This window comes from Sphaeramia orbicularis, chromosome 13 (genome assembly GCF_902148855.1).
Source record: "Sphaeramia orbicularis chromosome 13, fSphaOr1.1, whole genome shotgun sequence".
NCBI lineage: Eukaryota > Metazoa > Chordata > Actinopteri > Kurtiformes > Apogonidae > Sphaeramia > Sphaeramia orbicularis.
The window spans coordinates 36,803,873-36,829,600 of NC_043969.1; the positions used below are offsets into that span (position 1 = coordinate 36,803,873).

General features: G+C 34.7%; 1 protein-coding gene across 1 annotated transcript in view; it reads left to right on the forward strand.

Annotated features, from left to right (window-relative positions):
• Positions 1–270: 270 nt before the first annotated feature.
• The window catches only part of LOC115432259 (high affinity cationic amino acid transporter 1-like), a 43,435-nt gene continuing 17,977 nt past the window's right edge, over positions 271–25,728 (forward strand). The window contains exons 1-3 of the mRNA XM_030153156.1: positions 271–408; positions 17,013–17,061; positions 24,241–24,656. Of these exons, the coding sequence (XP_030009016.1) occupies positions 24,287–24,656 (370 nt within the window). The 5' untranslated portion in view covers positions 271–408; positions 17,013–17,061; positions 24,241–24,286. The remainder of the gene's footprint in view (positions 409–17,012; positions 17,062–24,240; positions 24,657–25,728) is intronic.

The following is a 25,728-nucleotide window of genomic DNA, read 5'->3' on the forward strand; positions in this document are numbered from 1 at the left end:
GGAGAGAAATGTCAACATATGCATACTGGCATAAAGCACTGGGTAAACACTGCTGTTTTTGATCAGTTTCCAAGATGCTTCAGAGATAATTTCACAGTGAGGAGTCTACATGGGTATTTGCTTGTGAACATTACCCCCTAGTGGTTGAAATTTGTCTCTGCAGGTTTAAAAAAAAAAAAAAAAAAAAAAAGCATCAATAATCGGGCGGAGCTTTTGGACAGCTGAGGGAACTTCCTCTTGTCCGTGTGTGTTAGTGGTGTGGGCTGTGCTTTTTTACGCGTGTATGTCCTTCTCAACAAACCATCTGTCAGAAGTCAAGCTGATGAAAGCGTCTTCTACTTTGCTGTTATTGTTGTATTAGTGCTTTAATTGAAGAAGGCGCTTTTTCGTGACCGCGCGTAAAAGAAGGTAAGCTTTAAGTATCCACATCAATGGTTACAGTCCGTGCGTAAAAGGCGCTCCATAGAAACGTGGTGGTTTTTTATAGATTTTTCCGACATGTTAAACAGCAAATAAATAAATAAATAAAAGAAGTACAGTGTTGATGCTTTCCAACCATGTGTGCGCTCCAGCCTTAAAGCAGTAGTGCACATGGTCTGAAATGAGCTGGGAAGGCACCATCTGGCTGATGCAATAAACCTGAGAGTATCTGAGAACAGCAACTGACTTTTCCTGCCATACAAGGACACTGAAAAGCAGAGGCGTCTTTTAAGGATCCTCACTTTAAAATAAATTTGATGAAACAAATAACTCTAATAGTGAACTTAACGAGGGGTTTTTTTTTTTTTTGGTTTCTTATGTTGTTGTGTTTTTTTGCAAGTTGAGTCGTGCGCCAAAGAGGAAAAAGTGTCCATTTCCTTTTATAGCGCGAAGTAAGTTTAGGGCAGGGATGTCAAAGTCATTTTCTATCAGGGGTTACATTCAGATTAACCCTTTCATGCATAGTGGTCACTACAGTGGACAGTTGTCCCTTATGAAACAAAAATATATGGCAATATACTGAAAAATATAATGCATTATATTAAAAAATACATTTCCATATATGGGAAAGTAGTGCATATATTTTCCAATATACTGCAATATATGCTTTAATCATATATTGATACATATAAAACATATATTACAATGAAGACAAAAACTGCCCTGTATTTTTATATATAGTTTTATTGAAACTCAAATTCTTTCCATTGACACAATTTTACATAAAGCAGATATTTATCAACACTTACATTACTTGGTATGCATAATAACATATTTCATGAAAATATGCATCGTGATATACATGAAAAAAGTGTTAACTGATAAAAGATGCCTTCTCCGTCATTTTGGCAACATAGGATGAAAAAGATGTACATATATACATGCATATATTTTGAAGTGTATTACTAAATATATAATTACAAATATTTAGTAATACACTAGACAATATATGTATGTATATATGCATACATACATTATGAAGTGTATTACTAAATATATAATGACATATATTTCCATATATAAGTAAATATATTGTCATGTATGTTTCAACATATGGAAAGCGGCAATTCCTTATGTATTTTTCAATATATTGTAATATAATACAAAATATATTGACACAATATATTATTCTGTATATTTTAAATATAAATATATATTATACAGTAATGTATTTTTCAGTCAGTAATATACTGACTGTCAATATATAGAGAAATATATTTTCTTTGCATAAGGGGTTCTCTTTTATATTCATGGATTTTGTTGTTTTAGTTCCATATCAGCCAACACAGTGGACACTTATGCATATGTAACTTTGCTGTTCTTGATAAATCTGATCTGCAGTAGCATGTTTGAGTGTAAATCAATTGTTATTAGACTGTAATTATCATTTTTTCTTTAACAAAATGGGTTTTTATATATTATCTCCATGAAGTGAGTAAGAACTAGTATTAGAGTATGTTTAAATATGAGAAAACATCAGATTTGCAGCATTAAAAGTGTTTATATTTCATAGTTTTCACTGTATATCAGTAAATACATGTTTCTTTGCTTCAAAAATTAAATGCATCGTATCCATTTGAGTGGACATTTTTGCAGCTCCATGAAAAATAGGTTCATAAAAAGCTGTCAATTGCATTTTTTTTTTCATGCCTAAAGAGGAATAAAAACAGGGGAGAAAAATCATGATTAAGGTTCTCATAATTCATGCATGAAAGGGTTAAAACCAGACAGAATCACCTAAAGAGGAACTTTTCAGTGAGAAATAATAACTGATTTATAGACAATAGATCTGTAAATTCTTATTTTAAAACAATCTTACCAAGATAATTTTCATTTGTTCCATTGGTAGATTTTTTTTTTTGCTTGAATTAAGCAAAAAAAAAAAAAAAAAAAAAAGTTACTCTATAGGTGATTCTGTCTTATTTTAAGTGTGATGAGATATTTTGTCTAGAAATGAGAAAAATACACTTGGTCAGATTTAGATTTTTGCAGTGCATGCACCATCCCATACACTGCAGTTCATACTGTTACTGTAACTTTACTGTTCTTGGTAAACCTGATCTGCACTAACATGTTTGAGAGTAAATCAATTGCTGTAATTAACAGGTTTTTGTGGGGGGTTTTGCATATTACCTCAATGAAGTGAGTAATGACTAGTATTAGTGTATGTTAAAATTTGAGAAAACATCAGATTAGCCGCATTAAAAATGTTTTCATTTCATAGTTTTCACACAGTTTATCAGTAAATACGTTTCTTTGCTTCAAAAATTTAATGCATGGTGTCCAGCTGAGTGGATATTTTTGCAACTCCATGAAAAATGGGTTCATAAAAACTATTTCAATTACATTGTTTGTTTTTATTTAATGCCTCGAGGAATAAAAACACTCACGAATAAAAATCTTGATTAATGATGCATGAAAGGGTTAATGTGATCTCAAGTGGACCGGACCAGTCAAATAATAACATAAGAACCTATAAATAATTGTTTTAGTGCAATAAAAAGATAAAATGATGGGAATATTTACATTTACAAATTATTCTTTCTCAAAATACATGTGAAAAAACTGACATTTTGTAAGAGAAATTTATGCAATTTTAACAATATTATGCCTCAACTTATTATTTGTGCATGTGCATTACAAACATTTGGCAACAGGTGTTATATTGTTAAAAAATTTGGAAGTTGGAACTAAAATAAGAACAATTTCTCTTACAAGTTCTCATTTGCCCATGTCATTATTCTTCAAGGTTCAACTGGACTAGTTTAGCCTAACTAGTAAAACTAGTCCAGTTGAACCTCAAAGAATTACCAAGAAAAAAAGATGACTTTTTTTTTTAACGTTATTATTTATTGGTTATTATGTAATTATTTAACTTTAAATTATATTGGTCTGAATGTGGAATCTGAACTAAAATGACAGCTTTGATTGTTAATATCTTTAGTGTAATTTTTCTATTTTGCAAATTCTAAAGCTGGACATGATTGTAAATTCTCCTGCATTTTATGCTCTGGTGAATGACGGCTGTTTGTTGTGTTTTTATACAGCCACGTCAGACTTGTGGTTCACTACACATATTATACAGGGTTCTTTTGCCCACGTCATTATTCTTCTTGGTAGGTCTTGTAGGTTTAACTGGGCTAGTTTGGCTCTTTTGAAGCTAAACTAGTCCAGTTGAACCTCAAAGAACTACAAGTATAAATTTAGGATTTTTTTTTTTCATTATTTATAGGTTATTATGCTATTATTTTACTTTAGAACATACTGGTCTGAATATAGAACCAGAACTAAAATGAGTGCAACAGCCTTAATTGTTAATATCTTCAGTGTAATTTTTGTATTTTGCAAATTCATCCTAGTTTTGCTCTTCTGAAGCTAAACTAATCCGGTTGAATTTGGGTCAAAACACAGTAATGTTCCATCAGAGAGCGAACTTTAATTGACTGCCATTCCAACATTTATTTCAGTATAAAGTAGCTCCTTGTTTTAGATAATCCCTTATGGTCCAACTAAAGCAAAAATGAATTTAAAAGTAAAAATGTGGGTCTTTAAGCAACACTAATCTGTCAAATTGTCTCTAAAATGTCCCGTTAGAGAGATTTCTAAGACAGTGTTTTGACCCATCTCGAAGAACTTACCAAAACAAATTGAGTTTTTTTCATTATTTATAGGTTTTTATGCTATTATTTTACTTTAGAACATATTGGTCTGAATATAGAACCAGAACTAAAATGAGTGCGACAGCCTTGATTGTTAATATATTCAGTGTAATTTTTGTATTTTGCAAATTCATCCTAGTTTTGCTCTTTTGAAGCTAAACTATCCCGGTTGAATCTGGGTCAAAACACAGAAACGTCCCGTCACGGAGCGAACTTTAATTGATTACCACTCCAACATTTATTTCAATATGAAGTAGCTCCTTGTTTTGAATAATCCCTTATGGTCCAATTGAAGCAAAAATGAATTAAAATGTAAAAATGTGGGTCATTTAGCAACACTAATCTATCAAATTCTCTCTAAAATGTCCCGTTAGAGAGATTTCTAAGACAGTGTTTTGACCCATCTTGAAGAACTTACCAAAACAAATTGAGTTTTTTTCATTATTTATAGGTTATTATGCTCTTGTTTTACTTTAGAACGTATTGGTCTGAATATAGAACCAGAACTAAAATGAGTGCGACAGCCTTGATTGTTAATATATTCAGTGTAATTTTTGTATTTTGCAAATTCATCCTAGTTTTGCTCTTTTGAAGCTAAACTATCCCGGTTGAATCTGGGTCAAAACACAGAAACGTCCCGTCACGGAGCGAACTTTAATTGATTACCACTCCAACATTTATTTCAATATGAAGTAGCTCCTTGTTTTGAATAATCCCTTATGGTCCAATTGAAGCAAAAATGAATTAAAATGTAAAAATGTGGGTCATTTAGCAACACTAATCTGTCAAATTGTCTCTAAAATGTCCCGTTAGAGCAGGGGTGTCAAACTCATTTTAGTGCAGAGGCCAGATTCAGCTAAATTTGATCTGAAGTGGGCCGGACCAGTAATATAATAATTTAATAATATATAAATAATGTCAACTCCAAACTTTCCTCTATGTTTTACAGCAAATAAAGTTAATTTACATCATGAAAAGGTTTACGTCTACAAACTATCCTTTCAAAAGATGTGAATAACATGAACAAACTGAAAAAAATAAGTGTAATTTTAACAATATTATGCCTCAGTTTATCATTTACACAAACACACAAAACACTGAGTAACAGGCAGAATATTGTTAAAATTGTACTTACTTCTCTTAAGACATTTCAGGTTATTTGCATTTTTTGCAAAATTATACTTTGTTGTAGTGTAAATACATGAGAATATTTACATTTACAAAGAGAAACATTTGGAGTTGTCATTATTTTTATGTTATTATGATAGTATTTTACTGGTCTGACCCACTTGAGATTGAATTAGTCTGAATGTGGAACGTGAATTAAAAGGACTGTTAATATCTTAGTGTAATTTTTGCATTTTACAAATTCATCCAAAGGGCCGGACTGGACCCTTTGGTGGGCCAGATTTGGCCCCCGGGCCGCATGTTTGACACCTGTGCGTTAGAGGGATTTTGAATACCGTGTTTTGACCCGTCTTGAAGAACTACCAAAACAAATTGAGTTTTTTTCATTATTTATAGGTTATTATGCTATTATTTTACTTTAGAACATATTGGTCTGAATGTGGAACCGGAACTAAAATGAGTGCAACAGCCTTAATTGTTAATGTCTTCAGTGTAATTTTTGCATTTTGTTAATTTATCCCTATGGTGGGCCGGTTTTGGCCCGTGGGTCACATGTTTGACACCCCTTGTTTGGAGGAACTTAAGTGAACCAAAGCTGGACATAATTGTAAATTCTCCCACATTTTACACACTGGTGAATGATGGATGCTTGTTGTGTTTTTATACAGCCATGTCAGACTTGTGTTTACAAATCTGCATTTAATACCTTAAAACAAATCTATAAAGGTATTACATTTGATATGGTAGGTCTTAACCCATAAAGACCTAGTGTTACTTTTGTGTCAGTTCCCAAATTATTTTTAGCTCTTGATTTAACCTTTCTTAAGTGCTTTATCTCCATTGATTACCATTTTATCCTCTGTAGTTTGCATTTTTTCAGTGAAACTCATATATTTTCCTATATGTAATTTACTGATCATGTACAGGGGTTGGACAAAATAATGGAAACACCTTCACCTCAAGATGATAATGCCCCAATCCATACAGCTAGAATTGTTCAAGAATGGCATGAGGAACATTCTAATGAAGTTGAGCATCTCGTATGGCCGGCACAGTCCCCAGACCTCAACATTATTGAGCATTTATGGTCAGTTTTAGAGATTCAAGTAAGACGTCGATTTCCACCGCCATCGTCTCTAAAAGAGTTGGAGGGTATTCTAACTGAAGAATGGCCTAAAATTCCTTTGGAAACAATTCACAAGTTGTATGAATCAATACCTCGGAGAATTGAGGCTGTAATTGCCGCAAAAGGCGGACCTACACCATATTAAATTATATTTTGTTGATTTTTTAAGGTGTTTCCATTATTTTGTCCAACCCCTGTAGATGTTCATAAAAGTGCAGAGTAAAGTTGAGGGTAATTACATCAGAAACAGAGAAAACTGCAGAAAAACTGACTTTTTCAGCAAATCTATCAATAACTGAACATAAACCAAGTCTTTCCAACTCTATGGGTTTTACTGGTGAATCAATGTTGTAGAAGATGACGGTGTTTCCACGGTAACTACGTAGTCTCTGAACGTCCAAATGGGTCATATCTGATGACCATGAAAAGATGATAAACTGTATTTTACACCAATTATTTACATGTATTGATAGGATTAGTGGACCAACAGGTATTAAACAGTTTAAATCGGTAGATGGTTTTGTTGCCAGTGGTTCTTTGGGTCTTTGTGGGTTAAATTATGTTGTCATAAACTTGTTGGCTATATTGTGTTTAAATGTGTCTGTTAAATGTCCAAGCTGCAAAGACAGTAGCGTTAGTCGACTCAGTTCCAAACTGACAATATATATTGAAATTAGGAACCAGTTATCGGTAACTTTGCAGCCCCCGATGAAAAAGGACTCAGAACATTGGGAATTAAGGCATTGGAGTAAATAAAGTTTTGCCAGTATTGCTGTGAAATAAGCATTAAACTCTGTTCCAAGTAGTTTTAAAAAGTCTTAAATTGAACTTGTAGAACCTTGTAGGAACTCTGATCATAGTTTGATTCAATTTAAGTAAATAATTTCCCAAAACTATTTCAAGACTAATCATAAATAGAGCTGCCAGTGTGCTTTTTGTATATTTTTCCCTCCACTAGAGATTATATACATTTATTTGATTTTATTTATTTATTATTTAGAGCCTACAGCGGAATACTCACACTCACAATACGTGGGTGGTGATTTACTACACAGTCTCTTTTTAAAATTCAGAGCATAGAAGGAAAAAGTTCTGTACGACATCTGTTCTGAATCAAACAATTCTTTATCCAAAGAGCTGCTGCACTATTTGATTTTTGCCATGAAAGTCTATATCAGGTCAAATTCCGGTAAGTGCACCTCACATTTATTCACCAGCTTGACAGAGAATAAAAAATGACGACTGCAGAAAGTATGTGCAACATTTTGACTGAACTTGCCTGAGGAGGGTTCATTAAGCGGAGAAAGTAGAGAAAGTCATGAGGAGCTGCTGTTCAGACTGACTGTCAGTTTAATTAGTAAGCACCTATAGTGTCATGGAGCTATAACAGCTTTGTTTTTTAACTCATAAAGACCCACTGCTATTTTTGTGTCAGTTCCCAAGGGAAATTTACTCTATATCTAACATTTCTGAATATTTATTTTAATATTATCTTATATATATTTTGCATTTTTTCAGTATAAATCAGGTATTTTCCTGTACTTAATTAACTTATCCTGTAGATGTTCATAAAAACTTCGATTTAAGTTGATTGATATTATATCAGAAACAGAGGAAACTGCAGAAAAAGTGACTTTTTCAGTCCAATCTCTCATTAACTGAACATAAACCTAGTGTGTCCATCCACTGTCATTGATCCAACTCCATGGGTTTTACTGGTGAATCAGTGTTGCATAAGATGACGGTGTTTCCACGGTAACTACGGAGTCTCTAAACGTCCAAATGGGTCATATCTGATCACCATGAAAAGATTAATAACTGCATTTTACACCAATTATTGACATGGATTGATGAGATTAATGGATCAACAGGTATTAAACATCCACCGGAGACCAAATTATCTACTGATCTAAACTGTTTAATAATTGATCATCCATTAATTCTGTCAATACATGTAGATAATTGGTGTAAAATACAGTTTATCATCTTTTCATGGTCATCCGATATGACCCATTTGGACGTTCAGAAGCTCCGTAGTTACCATGGAAACACTGTGATTTTCTACAACACTGATTCACCAGTAAAACCCATGGAGTTGGGTCAATGACGGTGGATGGAGACACTTGGTTTATGTCCGGTAATGATATATTTTACTGAAAAAAAACACAACACTTTTTCTCCAGTTTTTTTCTGTTTTTGATATAATAACCCTCAACTTTACTCTGAGCTTTGATGAACATGTACATGATCAGTGAATTAAATACAGGAAAATAGATGATTTTAATGAAAAAAATGCAAAATGCAAAGGATAATATTATAATAAAATGGTGATAAATCATTTAGGAAAGGTTAAAAAGGGAGAAAAATTAATTTGGGAACTGCCACAACAGTCAGACTGGGTCTTTATGGGTTAAACAGTTTACATCAGTAGATGCTTTTGGTCAGTGATAGATGTTCGGGTCTTTATGGGTTAAATGTGATGCACACACCCAGTATATCGTCATCCTTGTTGATTAAAAAAAAGGCATCCTAAACTGACACATACACATGAAAAATATTGGCTCACTATTGTTTTTGGCTTTATAGAAAAGATTATATAATATCTATTGAATGAATGAGTGATAGTGTCTCAACTAGTATAAACACTGATGTGTGAGATCTGACATTAGCAAAAACACCTTAAATAACTATAGTTTTAGGCAAACATTTAGTGATGTTTTTGCGCAAGAAAGACTGTTAAAGTACAGGTAGGATATTATAAATGTTTGTATACTAATGCATCATCTGCGTAAAATTGACCCATATCTGTTAAATGTATGTTAGATGAACCAGCTGAGGCTAAATTATGGAAAACATTAAGTTTTACCGTGCTCATTTATGAAGAAAAACATTTAGTGAAAACATGAACACATAACAGCCATGATTTGTATTTAATTGCTCAGTTTATTACATAATCATTTATAACATTTATACATTAACCAATAGTCAGTTTCAAATCCTATTTTTGGTGTCTGATTCCTACCATATGCCAATTCAAGGCTCTACAGTTATGGTTTTTGTACTGACACAAGTTTACTCTGCATAAATGTAATTTATTTGTCAGTAAAAGTCTTCAAAACATATAAAATGCTTATAATTTGTCTCAAAAATATGTGGAAAATCATCTAAAAAACTGAAGCAGCAACATTTGCAAAGACCAAATTTGTGTCACTGCCTTTTTTTTTTTTTTTTGCTGAATACTGTACATATATGATAATTTTTCTTCATATTTAATTACTTTTCCTAATTTTTTTTAGTCAAATTTTTACATAAAATGAATGCAGTTATGCTTTTAAAGTCACACATCTTATTTGCATCAGATTCTTTGGTTTCACTTTGACCTGAGACTGTTTGCGCTGCATTAAACAGATAAGACATATCAGTGATTTGGTTGGTTTTGGAAGATACTAAGGTCACTATGACAAGTAATTTTATAATCTTTAACAAACTCCTCTCTTAAAGGTCCAAACACAGGATTTCTAAGCATTCTTTTTTTTATTTACTTATTTTTCATATTCAGATTTTCAGATTCTGTGTAGATCTTTCAGTACATCTTTATGTTCAGTTGTTAACTAGGGATGTTAGAAAATATCAGTTCTGCAATATATCACGATATTTCATTTCACGATACTGTATCGATATTAAAAAGTACTGTATCGATATTTTTAGGTATTTAGGTATTCAAATGCAGCTATGGCAGAGGTTAATTTTTGTTTTTTCTGTTTTGTTTATATCTGGTTGATTATAATTTACCACTGTTTTATTAAATAATGGTTATTTGAAGCATCCTTAAAGCACTTTTTACTGTTCGAGAGGCAGATGTTAGTTCCTTGGTTGGGATTGCACAGAAATAATATTCTGATGTTAGTTGCGAACTAATAGAATATGAACATTTGAACAGGATCTTAAACTGTAATGTCTGTAAAACATAATTTAAGTTTGAACACAGGAACATTTTGTGATATAACATTAGATCCTGTTGTGATCAAATAAAAATGTGTTTAGTATTTGTGCATATTTCTGCTGTAATTCAATTCTTCCAGGAAGTAATCATTTTAAAAAAAGAAACAAACAAAAAAATTGCCTGTTTAACAGTATCGTGATATATCGTGGCGTGATCCTAGTATTGTGATTTGTATCGTATCACCAGATTCTTACCAATACACACCCCTATTGTTAACAGCCCCATGGTCTTTTTGGCTCCTACAAAAGCCATCATGATCCATTCTGCTTCTTTAATACTTTTAGAAAACAGGAATGAGGAAGAGTATGGAAACACAAACATTTATTCAGACACGGAAATGACAAAAATAGAATTTCCCAAACTGTTTATTAAGACATAAATGTCATTAACATGAGGACTACTGACCATTCACACAACATCAAAGAAGGGAAAGTTTAACACCCAGAAGGATTTCATTGTGTCTAGTTATGAAATCATGGTTATTGTGAAACTCTGATATGAGATGAAGCAAAAACAAACAATGTGTACAGCAAGAAGTAAAATGGTCGCTATGGCCACGTTGAGTCATTTCCTCATGAGTGTGTATGGTGTCGTTAGATTAACAGACTGATGTTCAACACAGGAGATATTGCATCTTCAGATATCAGTCTGGAATAAAGGATGCTAATTCTGTGGTTAGTGTGGAGTAGTAATGGGGTTGTTGCTGTGTGGAATTCCCATTCCCACAATGCACTTCACAACAAATCTTCAAAGTTGTTCACTGTAAGGGAAGTGATTTAGGTTCATAAGCACAAAAAAACTAATGGATTAGTGCTAATGAGGATATCACTGGGGTTTTACAAATTTGAAGAGAAAATAGTGATGAAAGTCGTACGCTGCTTTAATCCTATGGTTGATAGTAGGGATGCATCAGCTCCGATACTCAGTGTGTGTACTTGTACTCGTAAAAGTAATCCGATACAACTGCACTGATGCCACTTACGGCAGCGTGGCATTCACAGTTCAGTGCAGCAGGTACGCAGCGGAGGAGTAATGTGTGTGGAGTGTGGAGAGTGTGGAGATTTTTCTAAATAAATGACGGTGATAAAAGTAACACTGACTGCAAGTAACGTTAAAGACACAGACAGATACAGACGGAGCGTTCTGTCCGTCCTCTGCGTACATTCCATCTGTTTTCCAGATACTCACAGATGGGTACCCAGATGGAGAATACCAGCGGGAACTGTGGAGGTAGAGGATCTGTTCAAAGAGTGACTGTGTGAGTTGGAGAAAAACTACTGACATATTTATGACAACTACCCAGGGCTGGGCCGGTTTCAGTCCTACTTATAATGCTATGGGGGTACGGAGTGGTGCAGACTGAAGTGAAAATGAAACTTATCGCGCATTTATCTTTTCCCTTCCTGCTGAAGCTAAGCTTTTAAACCAGGGGTGTCAAACTCATTTTAGTTCAGGGGCCAGATTCAGTTAAATTTGATCTGAAATGGGCCGAACCAGTGTAATAGTAACATAATAATATATAAATAATGTCAACTCCAAACTTTTCTCCATGTTTTACAGCAAAAAAAGTTAATTTGCATTATGAAAAGGTTTCCATCTACAAACTGTCCTTTCAAAAGATGTGAATAACATGAACAAACTGAAAAAATAAGTGTAATTTTAACAATATTGTGTCTCAGTTGATCGTTTACACATGTACATTATACAGGGTGGGGAAGCAAAATTTACAATATTTTGAGGCAGGGATTGAAAGACAGTGTATGACCAATTAGTTTATTGAAAGTCATGAGAATTTATTTGCCACAAGAAAATGTACATAATAGAAAATGTTTTTATTCTATGTGTCCTCCTTCTTTCTCAGTAACTGCCTTCACACGCTTCCTGAAACTTGCGCAAGTGTTCCTCAAATATTGGGGTGACAACTTCTCCCATTCTTCTTTAATAGTATCTTCCAGACTTTCTGGTAATAGTTTTGCTCATAGTCATTCTCTTCTTTCCATTATAAACAGTCTTTATGGACACTCCAACTATTTTTGAAATCTCCTTTGGTGTGACGAGTGCATTCAGCAAATCACACACTCTTTGACGTTTGCTTTCCTGATTACTCATATGGGCAAAAGTTTCTGAAAAGGTATGGATAATAGTGTTAGGTATGATTATGACATCAATATATGTTTGGTTTCAAAACAATTGACGTTGTGCCTGCTGAGAAAAAACAACTAAGTGTTCATTGTAAATTTTGCTTCCCCACCCTGTATATAACTTGCAGATCACAGTGGATCTACAAACACACAAAACATTGAGTAACAGGCAGAATACTCTTAAATTATACTCGCTTCTCTTAAGACATTTCAGGTTATTCGCATTTTTTGCTAAATTATACTTTGTTTTAGTGTAAATACATAAAAATATTTACATTTACAAAGAGAAACATTTGGAGTTGTCATTATTTATATGTTGAGTGATTATGATGTTAGTATTTTACTGGTCTGACCCACTTGAGATTGAATTGGTCTGAATGTGGAACCTGAACTAAAAGCATTGTTAATATCTTAGTGTAATTTTTGCATTTCACAGATTCATCCAAAGGGCCAGACTGGACCCATTGGCGGGCCGGATTTGGCCCCCGGGCCGCATGTTTGACACCTGTGTTTTAAACCTTACCTGCGAAAACGCTGCAATATTAGTATCCACATAAGAGTTGCCTCTGTTGTCTCCATGTTTGTTATTATGGACTTTCTTCTTCTTCTCATAAAACTTTTCTTGGTGGTATTTGACCAGTATATGGTTAATTCAGAGCGGCGCCCCCTGGTGGATTAATTGAGAAACGCTCATTCCAACACATTAAATGTCAGTAGCCGCACTTTGTTCCAGTGAGACTAATGACAACGACAATAAAGCACATTTACAAAACGAACTAACAACTGGAATGGTATTATTAAGTACTCGGTATCGGCAAGTACTCAAATGTAAGTACTTGTACTTATACTCGGTCTGGAAAAAAGTGGTATCGGTGCGTCCCTAGTTGATAAATACTTGTGTTGAAATATTTCTTGGGCTGGGTCTGTATTCTTCGACCCTACAGTGAAGGTAAAGAAAGAACAGAGTTTAAAGGATCAACATTTCACCAACTGTAGTCAAGATCTTTCATGGTCAGTGTTAGCTTAGCACACAGTGTTATCAGACGCAATTAAACAGTTATCGACTTGGGCGTAGAGACGTGTTTGAGCTCCATTTACAGTCTGGAGAGATGGTTTGAAAGAAAGTGTAATAAAACATTTTCATGATATTTAAGTGTAGAAATTGGAAAATACGATTAATCAAACACTCAGTTCTCTAACCCTTAGGGGTCTGAGCCTATTTTGGCCATTTTTGAATCCTTTTGATTTTGCCTTTATATACTATATAAAGAAATGTTTACTATAACCATGTTTGGTATCTTTTTCAGCACAACTTCATCTATCTCATCTGCTTTTTATTTTTTCACTTTAACCTACTATATCAACACAAAAGGACAAAAAACACACAAAAAATATAAAATCCAATTTGAAAAATGTATGTAATTTATAGCATAAATAACACAAAGATGCTTAACGAACCTTTTCAAAGACTTTAAAAGTGAATATTTGTTCCAAATATTAAGTATATAAAATCAAAATTGTAATAAATTAAAACTATACTTAAATATTTGACATAAAAGCAGATCTTTACATAGGTGTTTTCTCCGTTTTGTTTTGGGGGTTTTTCACCCCCCGGTCCTCCTCCGGGTCAGGTGGGGGTCATTCTCACCCTTACCTGTAATACTAATGCAGTCTGGGGATTAGAATTCGCAGATTTGGACAGTTTTTTCCATTTTAGAAAAGGACAAAAAATGGCAAAGATATGGTCAGAAATCTAACGTCCCCCCCTACCTCATTTTCATACTTGTATTCATGTTTATTTGCTCTGGTTTCAAACCGTCATATCTCCGGTTGTATTTGCTCTATTAACATCAAATAAAAAGTGGGAGAGTGTTTCAAGTCCGCACTTTCAAATGCAATTGTCTCCAGTGGTCTACCTCTACAACTTCCGACGCTACAACGTGTTGAATATGTCATGTGATTCAGTCACAGGGCCGTAACCGTGGACCCCTGAGGGTTAAAGTAGACTGATCATTTTCTAAGTCACTATGTTATTTATTAAAAATCATTATTGGAGAAGTGTTATAAGGATGTGTATGCAGCCATGTTGAGTGTTGTTCACCTGAACCATAAACGCCCTTGTAAACACATACTGATATAATGTCTGTGACAGGACTTGTGTTGTTGTCATGTCATTTACAATTGAACTGAATGTGTCTGGGGACAAAATGTAGATACAGGATCAGTACAAGGTCACGTCAGCTGGACTGTTTTTGTCACTGCACCTGGCCTCAAACCAGGGTGTTAACATCGCACAATCTACACGATGGACGAGCCTATTATTGGCCGGGGGTGTTTTTATCGGGACCACGCATTGGTACATATTGGACACGCTCACAACAGTTATAATTAGGTACGATTTAATGAGGTGGATGTCTGAACAACAAATTAACATCTAGATTGTATTTTCTCCTGTAATAGACCGGTCCTGATTAGTTTTCCCTCTCTACTTAAGACAGAACATGACAAAATAGTCCTAATTCTTCATCTAAAACTGTTCGCTGTATATGTGGCAAAAAGCTTCCCTTGTTCAACGTATGTTATTTGGTAGTAATTGGATTTTTTTGTTTGTTTTTTGTTTATTTTTGTTATCTTCTAATTGATTTTTTATTAATTTCTCAATACCTGTCTTTGTGTTATGGCCTTGTTGGCAGGGTTCATGTTGGTTCATATGTGATGGTTGTGTTTTGTATGTTTTTTTCTAACATAATAAAGCAAGAATGACAATAAGAATAGTTTGAATAAAGCAAATACTGCTGATGGCTGATAAATTGATAAACATACTCATAATCAGGGGTGTTTATTAGCAAGAATCTGGCAATAGGATACAAATCACAATGCTAGGATGATCATGATACGATATATCACGATGTATCATGATATTGTTAACAAGGCAATATTTTTTTGTTTCTTTTTTTAAAAGATAATGTTCTGTAAAAATTTAAGTACACCAGAAATACGCATAAATACCAAACAAATTTTATTTGATCAGAACAGGATCTAATACTACATCACAAAATGTTCCTCTGTAAAAAGTTAAATTATGTTTTACTGACATTACAGTTTAATATCCTGCTCAGATGTTCATATTATATTAATTGTGAATAGAATGCTTAATGGACAGTCCCTGAATCATCCAACATCATCACATTATTTTTGTGCAATCCCAACAAATGAACTAACATCTGCCTCTTTCAGACAGTAAAAAGTACTTTGGGATGCTTGAAATAACCATTATTTTAAAAAAACAAAACAAAAAAAAAACAGTGTTAAATAATGAACAAAATATAAACGAAAAACAAAAATGAACCTCCACAATATCTGCATTTGAATAAATAACTAAAAATATGAATACAATACTTTTTAATATTGATATAATATCATGAAATGAAATATTGCGATATATTGCCAAACTGATATTTTCTTACACCCCAACTCATAATGACTATATAAAACAGATTGTGTTCTGAATTTTTATTCCACTTACCTTGTTTTGTGATTTGTGAGTTTTCAAAGAGCAGAAACTCAGTTGAATTAATTTCATATCTCCTCAGTCTTTTCTGAAGTTCAGTATCTTTAATAGTCATATTATTGCCAGTCGGTGGGATATTAAATATGTTTAGACTCCAGTGTATGATCCATTCACGACCTGTTATTTGTCTTAAAGGGGTCATGTTTTGCTAAACCCACTTTTATTAGCCTTTGGTTCATTTATTTGTGTATTTGGACCCTAATAGTTCATACAGTTTGAATTTGAACCCTCCAGGTGCTGCAAAGCTATCTTTATATTAATTCTGGCAAAAATCGAGTGGATTTCTACAACCTGTTTTAATTTCTGCTTAATTTGTTACGTTTTATAACTAGTTACGTCACAACATGTGCACATATAAGGTCAAGACTTGCGACAAACATTTCTCCGAGTACGACATAATTGTTTGTCAGCAGCAGCAGTTGTAGTAAAAACTGAAAATATGGCCAAACTTCGAGTCAATTACCTAAAATGTTCAATTGTTGGTTGTATTAATGAACACAAGTGGCTGAACAAGACAGAAAGCGCAGTTAACAACCTGGAGGGGGCAGGGCCTGAAGTGGCTCATTTGCATTTAAAGGGCCAGCACTCAAAATGACCTTTCTGGTGTCATTACTCAGAAATAGGGTTGAAGATGGACCTGTGGAGTTGAATTAATGAAGAATTCAGACCCAAGAAGAGCATTTCCAGTTTATGCAGACCACAAGGAAATGTTTTAAAATGCATAATTCCATATAAAAAAGCAAAATATCACTCCTTTAAGTTATTTATTACTAATTTTTTACAGTGTGCCATGCTACAAAAGCTCAAACATGTTTTCTGTGTCTTACATCGAACTATTAAACTGCTAATAAATGAACATAATGACCCCCCCAGTGATCATTTCTTATTTGTCTGTTTCTTCCAGGAGGACTTGAACACATCGCCGTCGTGTCTGGAGTTTCCGTCTTCTGAAGGTAGTTACCTCTTTTTGAAGCTGTTGTTCCCGTCTGTCCTTCGTAGCTTTAATATTACAAGGTCGATGCGGCCCTTGAGCGTCTCTAAATATCTAGAAAGGAAAGTTGGTGTTGTGCCTGTGTAAGCGGCCTGTTTTATGATGGCCCTCACATGGCTCTTTGTTTACTCCATCTCCAGTGACACCACAAGGGCAGGTGGGCTTTTTGTAGACCTACTTTACATGCTCTCACCGGTTGCTCAATTGGATTTCTGCCGTTTCCTGTTTCCACTTCATCCTGGAGGAATTAAAGGCAGGCGACAACTTCTTAAAATTCAGTTGTTGACTCAAATCTTTAGAAAATATGTTTATACAAATGGAGGCGTATATCCTCCCGAGACTCAGGAAAGTAAAAGTTTTCGCTTTTTTACATCAAATAATTGGAAACAAACAGCATAAAGCAACAGTTTTTAGATGCATTATTTATTTTTATTGAATGTCCTTGTCCTTTCTTGAATGGCAGTTGTTTGTTTTTTGATTTTTTTTTTTTTAAGTAAAGCTGTGAAATGTTTGAAGACAAAAATGCATTGCTGGTTCTCAGGAGGATATGATATTACATTATTTATTATCATCACCAGTATCAGCAGAAATTTAAATATGATTACACTGGAAAAAATCCAAATCTTACCAAGTGTATTTTTCTCATTTCTACTCAAAATATTTCATCACACTAAAAATAAGACATAATCACCTAAAGAGTAACTTTTCAGTGAGATATAAAAAAATATTTTCAGACATTAAATCTTGAAAATCTTATTTCAAGAAATCTTACCAAGATAAATTTTACTTGTTCCATTAGGCAGATTTTTTTTTGCTTGAATTAAGCAAAAAAAATCTTGAATTGAACAAAATAATCTGCCACTCACAGGAAACAGATGAAACTCAATCCAGACACAAATATATTAGAATATATTGTATTGCAAACTCACTTGACCCAACTATTACACTGCAAAAATCAAAATCTTACTAAGTGTATTTTTTCTCATTTCAAGTCAAAATATCTCATCACACTTAAAACAAGACATAACCACCTAAAGAGTAACTTTTCATTGAGATATAAGAACTTATTTTTAGACAATAGATCTTAAAAATCTTATTTCAAGAAATCTTACCAAGATAATTTTTACTTGTTCCATTGGCAGATATTTTTTTTTACTTGAATTGAGCAAAAATATCTTGAATTAAGCAAAAAAAAAAAAAAATCTACCAATGGAACAAGTGAAAATGATCTTGGTAAGATTTCTTGAAATAAGATTTTCAAGATCTGTTGTCTAAAAATAAGTTCTTATATCTCACTGAAAAGTTACTCTTTAGATGATCATGTTTAGGATACATGAACAGAAACAGAAAAGTAAATATTTAATCACAATTATTATGTGAAAATTGAGCCCCGAGCATGAAATCTATTCATTTTATTTTTAAAAATGTCAATAATAACTAATGAATATTAGTTATTGTAAAGCTGTGAGAAAGTGAAAGTGTGATATGTGATTAAAATTATTGAAAGTGTGATGAGATATTTTGACTAGAAATAAGAAAAATACACTTGGTAAGATTTAGATTTTTGCAGTGTAAAATGTTAACCTTAAATATACAGTACCTCCTGTGTATGTTGTGATTTTTTTACAGACTTGCCCTCCATGTGTATGCACAATGTCACAGCGCATGTAAAAAAAGACATTTTAAGGGGTAAATGTATTTTGCCTCAGGCCAAATAGTGAACAGCATGTGACTTAGTGCTTCCACATTCACCCCCATGCCTCTGTGTGTCATGAGCAGGTGTTGACTTCTGTGATTGGCTGAGAGGTGGGCAGGGCCCTTTCCTGCCCACCCTCCTTTTTTAGCTCAGCCGCTGCATGTCACATCATGTGCGTCAAATGTCTTTACGCTGAGTCCTGAACCACTGGCTGCTTTCGTCCCTTTTTGCCCGGACCACAATGTGACCGACGCGCTGACTTGTGTAACATCACTCCACAAGTCTCGTGAGATTTCGATGGAATTTATAAATGCTTTTTTTTTTTTGTCTTTTTGTATGTGTATAGTGTTTAATATTGGGTTGTTTTGGCTTTAATATGTTGATCTAATCAGGTGTTAATGACCAGGTCATGACAACCCAACTGCAGTGGTTATCTCACTGAGTCACATTGTTTTTCTTCTTCAATAATCTATGCTTCCTGGTATGTCCTTCACATATTATCTGCATATTCCCCTTACACTTGAATCCTTTGTTTTCATTTCATCTAAATAAAATAAAACCATAGACGGCTATTTCCTCCTTCACCTTTTAAGACCCAGAACTATTTTATGAGTACTAGTAGTAGTAGTTTATTCAGTCATTAATTACTTTAAATAATAATAATAATAATAAAAAACTTTAGTGCAGACACAAGTCCATATAACACAAGCACACGACATATAGAATAAAAAAGAGATTCAGAATTTGTGCACATTATAAACAACAAACAAAAACAACATATCCATTATTCCATATACAATGCAACCAAAAGGGTTTAGGCTGAAGTTCAGACTCATTTTGCCAAACCCTATTTACAATTAACGCAATGTTTCCACATGAAAACAAACAAACAAACAAACAAACAAACCAAAAAAAAAATTCAGTGTAATCATTGCTAAATATACAACAGAAGATATTTAATTTAATTCAGATCAATCATGTGCTTATCTCAACTTTTAAACAAGTATTTTCTTTAGTCAATCCTGAGCTCTATATTTTTTTGAATAATAGTTAATTTATACATCTTTTTAAAAGTTTTAATTGTTTTAGACTGTTTTAATCCATCTTCCAGGCCATTCCAAAGATTAACCCCTTTAACGGAAATACTTTTTTTTTTTTTTACAATTTTTTAATTTGTTCGTATCTTAGCTTCCATTTTTTTTTGTCTTTCATCACCCTTTATTATATTATTCTCTGCATTTTGCATTTTTCAGTGAAAATCAGATATTTTACCATTTTTAATTTACGGATCATGGAGATGTTGATAAAAGCTCAGAGTAAATTCAAATGTTATTAGATCAAATCAGAAAAACTTAGGAAAAATAGATTTTTCCAACAAAATATGTCATTAACTGAACATAAAAACAAGCGTCTACATCCACTGTCATTTATCAAACTCCAGATGATGGAAGATGACGGTGTTTCCGCGGTAACTACGGAGCCTCTGAACATCCAAATGGATCATATCTGAACATGACAAAATGTATTTTACCTGAATTATTTACATGAATTGACAGGATTGGTGGATCAACAGGTATTAATCATTAGATGGTTTTGGTCAGCGGTGGATGTTTAGATCTTAGTGGAAAAAAAAAAGTTGAAGTAGAATGAGGTCACATTTGTGTCGCCGTCTTGACTATAATGAGTAAAGCCCATGAGTGTGAATGGTCTGAGTACATGGCTGTCGTCACAGCTGCTGCGAGTGTCTGAGCAGGCCATGTGATGTGTCACCCTTCTATTTGTGAACCAGACACCTGAATGGTTTATACACCAAGAGGCATCCGAATCACGTGTCAAACGAGTGCTTGTAAACGTCTCTCTCAGCCCTATTCATCTGAAACCGGCTGGTGTTTAGTCCAAAACTACAAGCGTGAGGAAGTTGTCAAGTGGAAGGAGAGTAACTGTACATAAAGGAAGGACCAAGGTTTTATTGTGTTGTAAAGTGAGTAGTCTGCATGTCATTGTTTGGTAGATTCATATCTGTCAAAATATGTAGGCTTTGAGATCAGATCATCATAATATTTACAAAATATGACAATGCTATCATGTATTCAGAGGTGTCGCAGTACTTCATGTACATGTACGATTATATGATGAAATATTACGTAGGTAAATGTAAAATGACTATTCCAAAATGGTAAAATTTAAGGTATCAAAATGTAGTTTGAGTAAAATGTACTTATTTTCAAATGTTAGTTACAAAAAAGAATTCTTTGCTGTTACATTACTTACTGCCATCATTTATTGACGTACATAGCACAACCTCTTCTAGATCTGAGATCAATTTAACTGACCCAGATTGGTAACGTCTCTAGTTTTCAATATCGACAATTTACTGAAACTGCATCTGCAAAGGCTGTTCTTACTGTGGATAAATGTGAAATGGATGTGGTTGGTTGCTGAGGTTTACTAAGCAGCTGCTGTATCCTCAGGTTTTTGGGTTTACCAGATGTACAATGCCTTTCTTGGACCTTCTTGGACTGGTCCATTAAATGCAGCCAAAGACTGCCGAATGTGATTGGGATCCAGACTGATTTATGTCTCCCTTTCGGTCTTTTTCGTCCATGTATTAAACTCCAGTTCACTTCTATGGTGTCTCATCTTGACCTTCTAGCGTGCATACGGGTAGCGACTAACTTGTTACGTCGGTGTTCAAGATCATGTCATTTACTTTCATGTCATTAATCACACTCTGTTCCTTTTGACTTTGTAACAGACTCTGTTACATTTGCAGGTTTTATATATAAGATCTCAACTATGCTTATGTACTCATGTGAAGTCTGTGTTGGAGCTCAGTCGGTTGCTTGTTGATGTTAGCTAGCATTAATCCTATTCTATGCTACCAGTAGCTACTGTTGCACACTAATGTCGCTGTAAAAATCCTGAGAGAGGCATTATACAGGGTGTATAAAAAAAACTATACATTTTGAAAAAATTACCCCCAGTTCCGCATTTGATAACTGTTGGAATTTTCTTTTATGGACGGCAGTAGGTAGAGGATTGGTGGATATTTGTCCAAATTTACAGACCCAGGTTTTCATGCATGAGTGAGCAGGGGCAAATTGCGCAATCCAAGTTACAACTGGTTTGCGCGAAGTAGCGGTGGGATTTAAATCCAATCAAAGGTCATGGGAGGGGACAATGGGCATCCATCTTGTTTTCCACAGGTTACAGCATTAACTCTTTGGCCACCATGTCAATTTCATTTCTTTACCCATGGCAGCTGTTCCTGCCTTTCAAAGTTAATTCAACTTGTTTAGGCCTGAAAATGTCACTGAGGACAGGACAAGTTAGGGTTAGGGTTAACTTGGCCTGTCCTCAGTGACATTTTCAGGCCTAAACAAGTTGAAGGTGTCCAGAGTGTTAATGCTGTAACCTGGCAGTTTTGTGGAAAACAAGATGGATGCCCATTGTCCCCTCCCATGACCTTTGATTGTATTTAAATCCCACCGCTACTTCACGCAAACCGGTTGTAACTTGAATTGCGCAATTTGCCCCTGCTCACTCATGCATGAAAACCTGGGTCTGTAAATTTGGACAAAGATCCACCAATCCCGGTGGGCAATACGGTGGTGCAGTGGTTAGCACTTGTGCCTCACAGCAAGAAGGTCCTGGGTTCGATTCCAACACCAGTCGACGGGGGGTGGGACCTTTCTGTGTGGAGTTTGCATGTTCTTCCTGTGTCTGCGTGGGTTCTCTCCGGGTACTCTGGCTTCCTCCCACCATCCAAAGACATGCGCTGATAGGTTAATTGATAGGTTAATTGGTTAATCTAAATCCCCCATAGGTGTGAATGTGAGAGTGATTGTTTGTCTCTATATGTTCAGCCCTGTGATGAACTGGCGACTTGTCCAGGGTGTGCCCCGCCTTCGCCCATAAGTAGCTGGGATAGGCTCCAAGCGACCCCCATGACCCTAGTAGGATAAAGCAGGTTCAGAGAATGAATGAATCCACCGATCCCCTACCTACTGACGTCCATAAAAGAAAATTCCAAAAATGATTAAATGTGGAACTGGGGGTAATTTTTCAAAATGTATAGTTTTTTGTTTTTTTTAATACACCAAATATAGCCAGTATAAGAGCTTTTAACCTGAGTCTTTTACACATAAATCATTTCACAGGCTGTTGACACTGATCTGAGCAACTGGATCAGTCATTAGCTCATAAATGGAGTTGGCAAGCTAACGCTAACATCAACAAACAACTGACTGTTTGCACAAAACAGATTCAAACATGAGCTTTATATGAACACACAAGCACGTGAGAATGATTTATAGTGAAATTTTAATTAGAAGTCAAATTAGTTTTCAAAATATAGCTAGATTAACTTCTACTTCATTATAGTAGCAAGGATTGACTAGCTAAACACATTCTGGTACTTGTTAATAAGGAATAGTAATCCTACTTCCTTGAGGTTTCTTATGTTGATCTGGGGTATGAATGAATGACATACTTCTGTAGCAAGTAGTAGCATGTCGACATTACACGTGCCAAGTAGGATACGAAACACATGAGTAAGTCTCATTTGCATTTTTGAGTCATGATCTCATTTGTTTCTTGGGCCTCAGTTGTTAAACAGAAGTGAAGTAGAAAAGGCAGAGGAATTTAGGTGTGACTTCAGAATGCCACCAAGCAAGAACATTTTGGATCAAACCAATGTACATAATGTACACCTGTGTCAAATTGAAACCTCTTTTATTACAACTTAACCATTTATTATGTGCCAGTGTTTGGTTGTACTACTTTAAAATGTTCATTTATTTGACAAGGACAATACATATAATCATTGTTATATTTCAAAGCATGTAACCAATGCAATATAGGACTTACAGCCATTATAACCAATTGGCAGATTGTGTCCCCGGTTAGGCTTTTAAGAAACAACACAAACAAAAACAGTATGACCAAACAACATTAAAATCAACAAAGATTAAACTGTTAATAAGATACACACATGTTGACACAGGTCTAGAAACAAACAACACTGCAAGTTAAGAAAATGAAATTAAGTAAAAGAAGTTAATGACAGTGAGGTCAGTACTGGATGTGATTCAATGTGCACAGGTTTGTTGTTGTTTGAGCCACCATTTTGCCTTATGATTGAAAACTTTTATAGTAGTTGATGTTTTTAATTCCAGTGGCAAGGTATATAAACACCAATTTCACAAATGAAAAGTTTCTAAAATTTCAAATCTTAACAGTTTGTGCTTTTCCTGAATTACACAATGATGCCATTATATGGGTGTAATGTTTTTAATGTTTGTTTATATTGTGACTATTAGTTCATATTCCTGATGGCTAACACTAATAGTAGGTACATTGTATTTAGTGTTTTTTTTTAAGTGAATAGGTCTGTTTATTAGTTAAATTCCCACCTTTCTCTTTTTTTTCTCTCATGTTCCACAGGTCAGTTCTCTTGAATAGAGGTTGCAGAGCAGGGTTTTTTGCCAGGATGATTCTGGCGACGTTAAAAGACATCGGGAAGCAGCTCCTGAGGGTGAAAGTTGTCGACTGTAACGCAGAGGACTCTCGTCTGTCCAGATGCCTCAACACATTTGACTTGGTGGCGCTCGGCGTCGGCAGCACGCTGGGCGCTGGCGTCTACGTGCTCGCCGGCGCTGTGGCCCGGGACAGCTCTGGACCCGCCATCGTCCTCTCCTTCCTCATCGCCGCTTTGGCCTCGGTCTTGGCCGGTCTGTGTTACGCTGAGTTTGGGGCCCGTGTCCCCAAAACGGGATCAGCGTACCTCTATAGCTATGTGACGGTCGGAGAGCTGTGGGCCTTCATCACAGGCTGGAACCTCATCCTTTCATATGTCATAGGTAAGACACGGAATGACACTTTCTTAAAATAATAGTCATCATTTTCGAGTCATCATAGTCATAGTCATCATTTTCAAGTTTTTCGAAAAACAGAAAAAACTTAAGCAAATATGAGTATAGGATATGTTTTTTTGTTTTTAGAAAACCCTTAATATGATGACTTAAGCCAGTGGTTCTCTCCCAGAGGGGCGCAAGCGCATGGTGGGGGGGGTTGCAAGTATGGCTGTGTATTGGCAAGAGTCTGGCAATACAAATCACAATATTAGGATCACAATACGATATATCATGATACATCACAATACTGTTAAAAAGGCAATTTTTTATTGGCTTTGTTTCTTTTTTAAAATACTATTTCCTGGAAGAATGGAATTACACCAGAAATACGCCCAAATACTAAACACAATTTTATTTAATCACAACAGGATCTAATGATATATCACAAAATGTTCCTGTGTTAGAACTTAAATTCTGTTTAACAGACATTACAGTTTAAGATCCTGTTCAAATGTTCATATTCTATTAGTTCAGAACTAACATCAGAACATTATTTTAGTTCAATCCCAACAAGAGAACTAACATTATTTAATAAGAGTGTTGAATAATAATAAATAAAATACATACAAAATAAACAAAAACGAACCTCCACAATATCTGCATTTGAATAAATACCTAAAAATATCAATACAGTACTTTTTAATATCAATACAGTATTGTGAAATGAAGTATTGCGATATATTGCAGAACCGATATTTTCTTACACCCCTAGTTGCAAGTGACATACTGTTGTACATCCCAATATTATAAATCACTCGGCACATACTCTCCCCTTGCTCACGGATTGAGGTCCGTGAGGTGAGCGGGGGGTTATATATCGTCCAGCACATTATCCCCCCCACCCCCCGGTCACATAATAATTTTGGGGGGGAGCAGGTAGTCACTGATAAAGTGAGGGAGCTTACTTTCACTTTTTCACAGCTTTATCTACAGAGCTATATAACCCCCTGCTCATGGATTGAGGTTTGTGAAGAGGGGGTTGCATATTGTTGTCCCCGGCCCACTGTCTCACAAATTT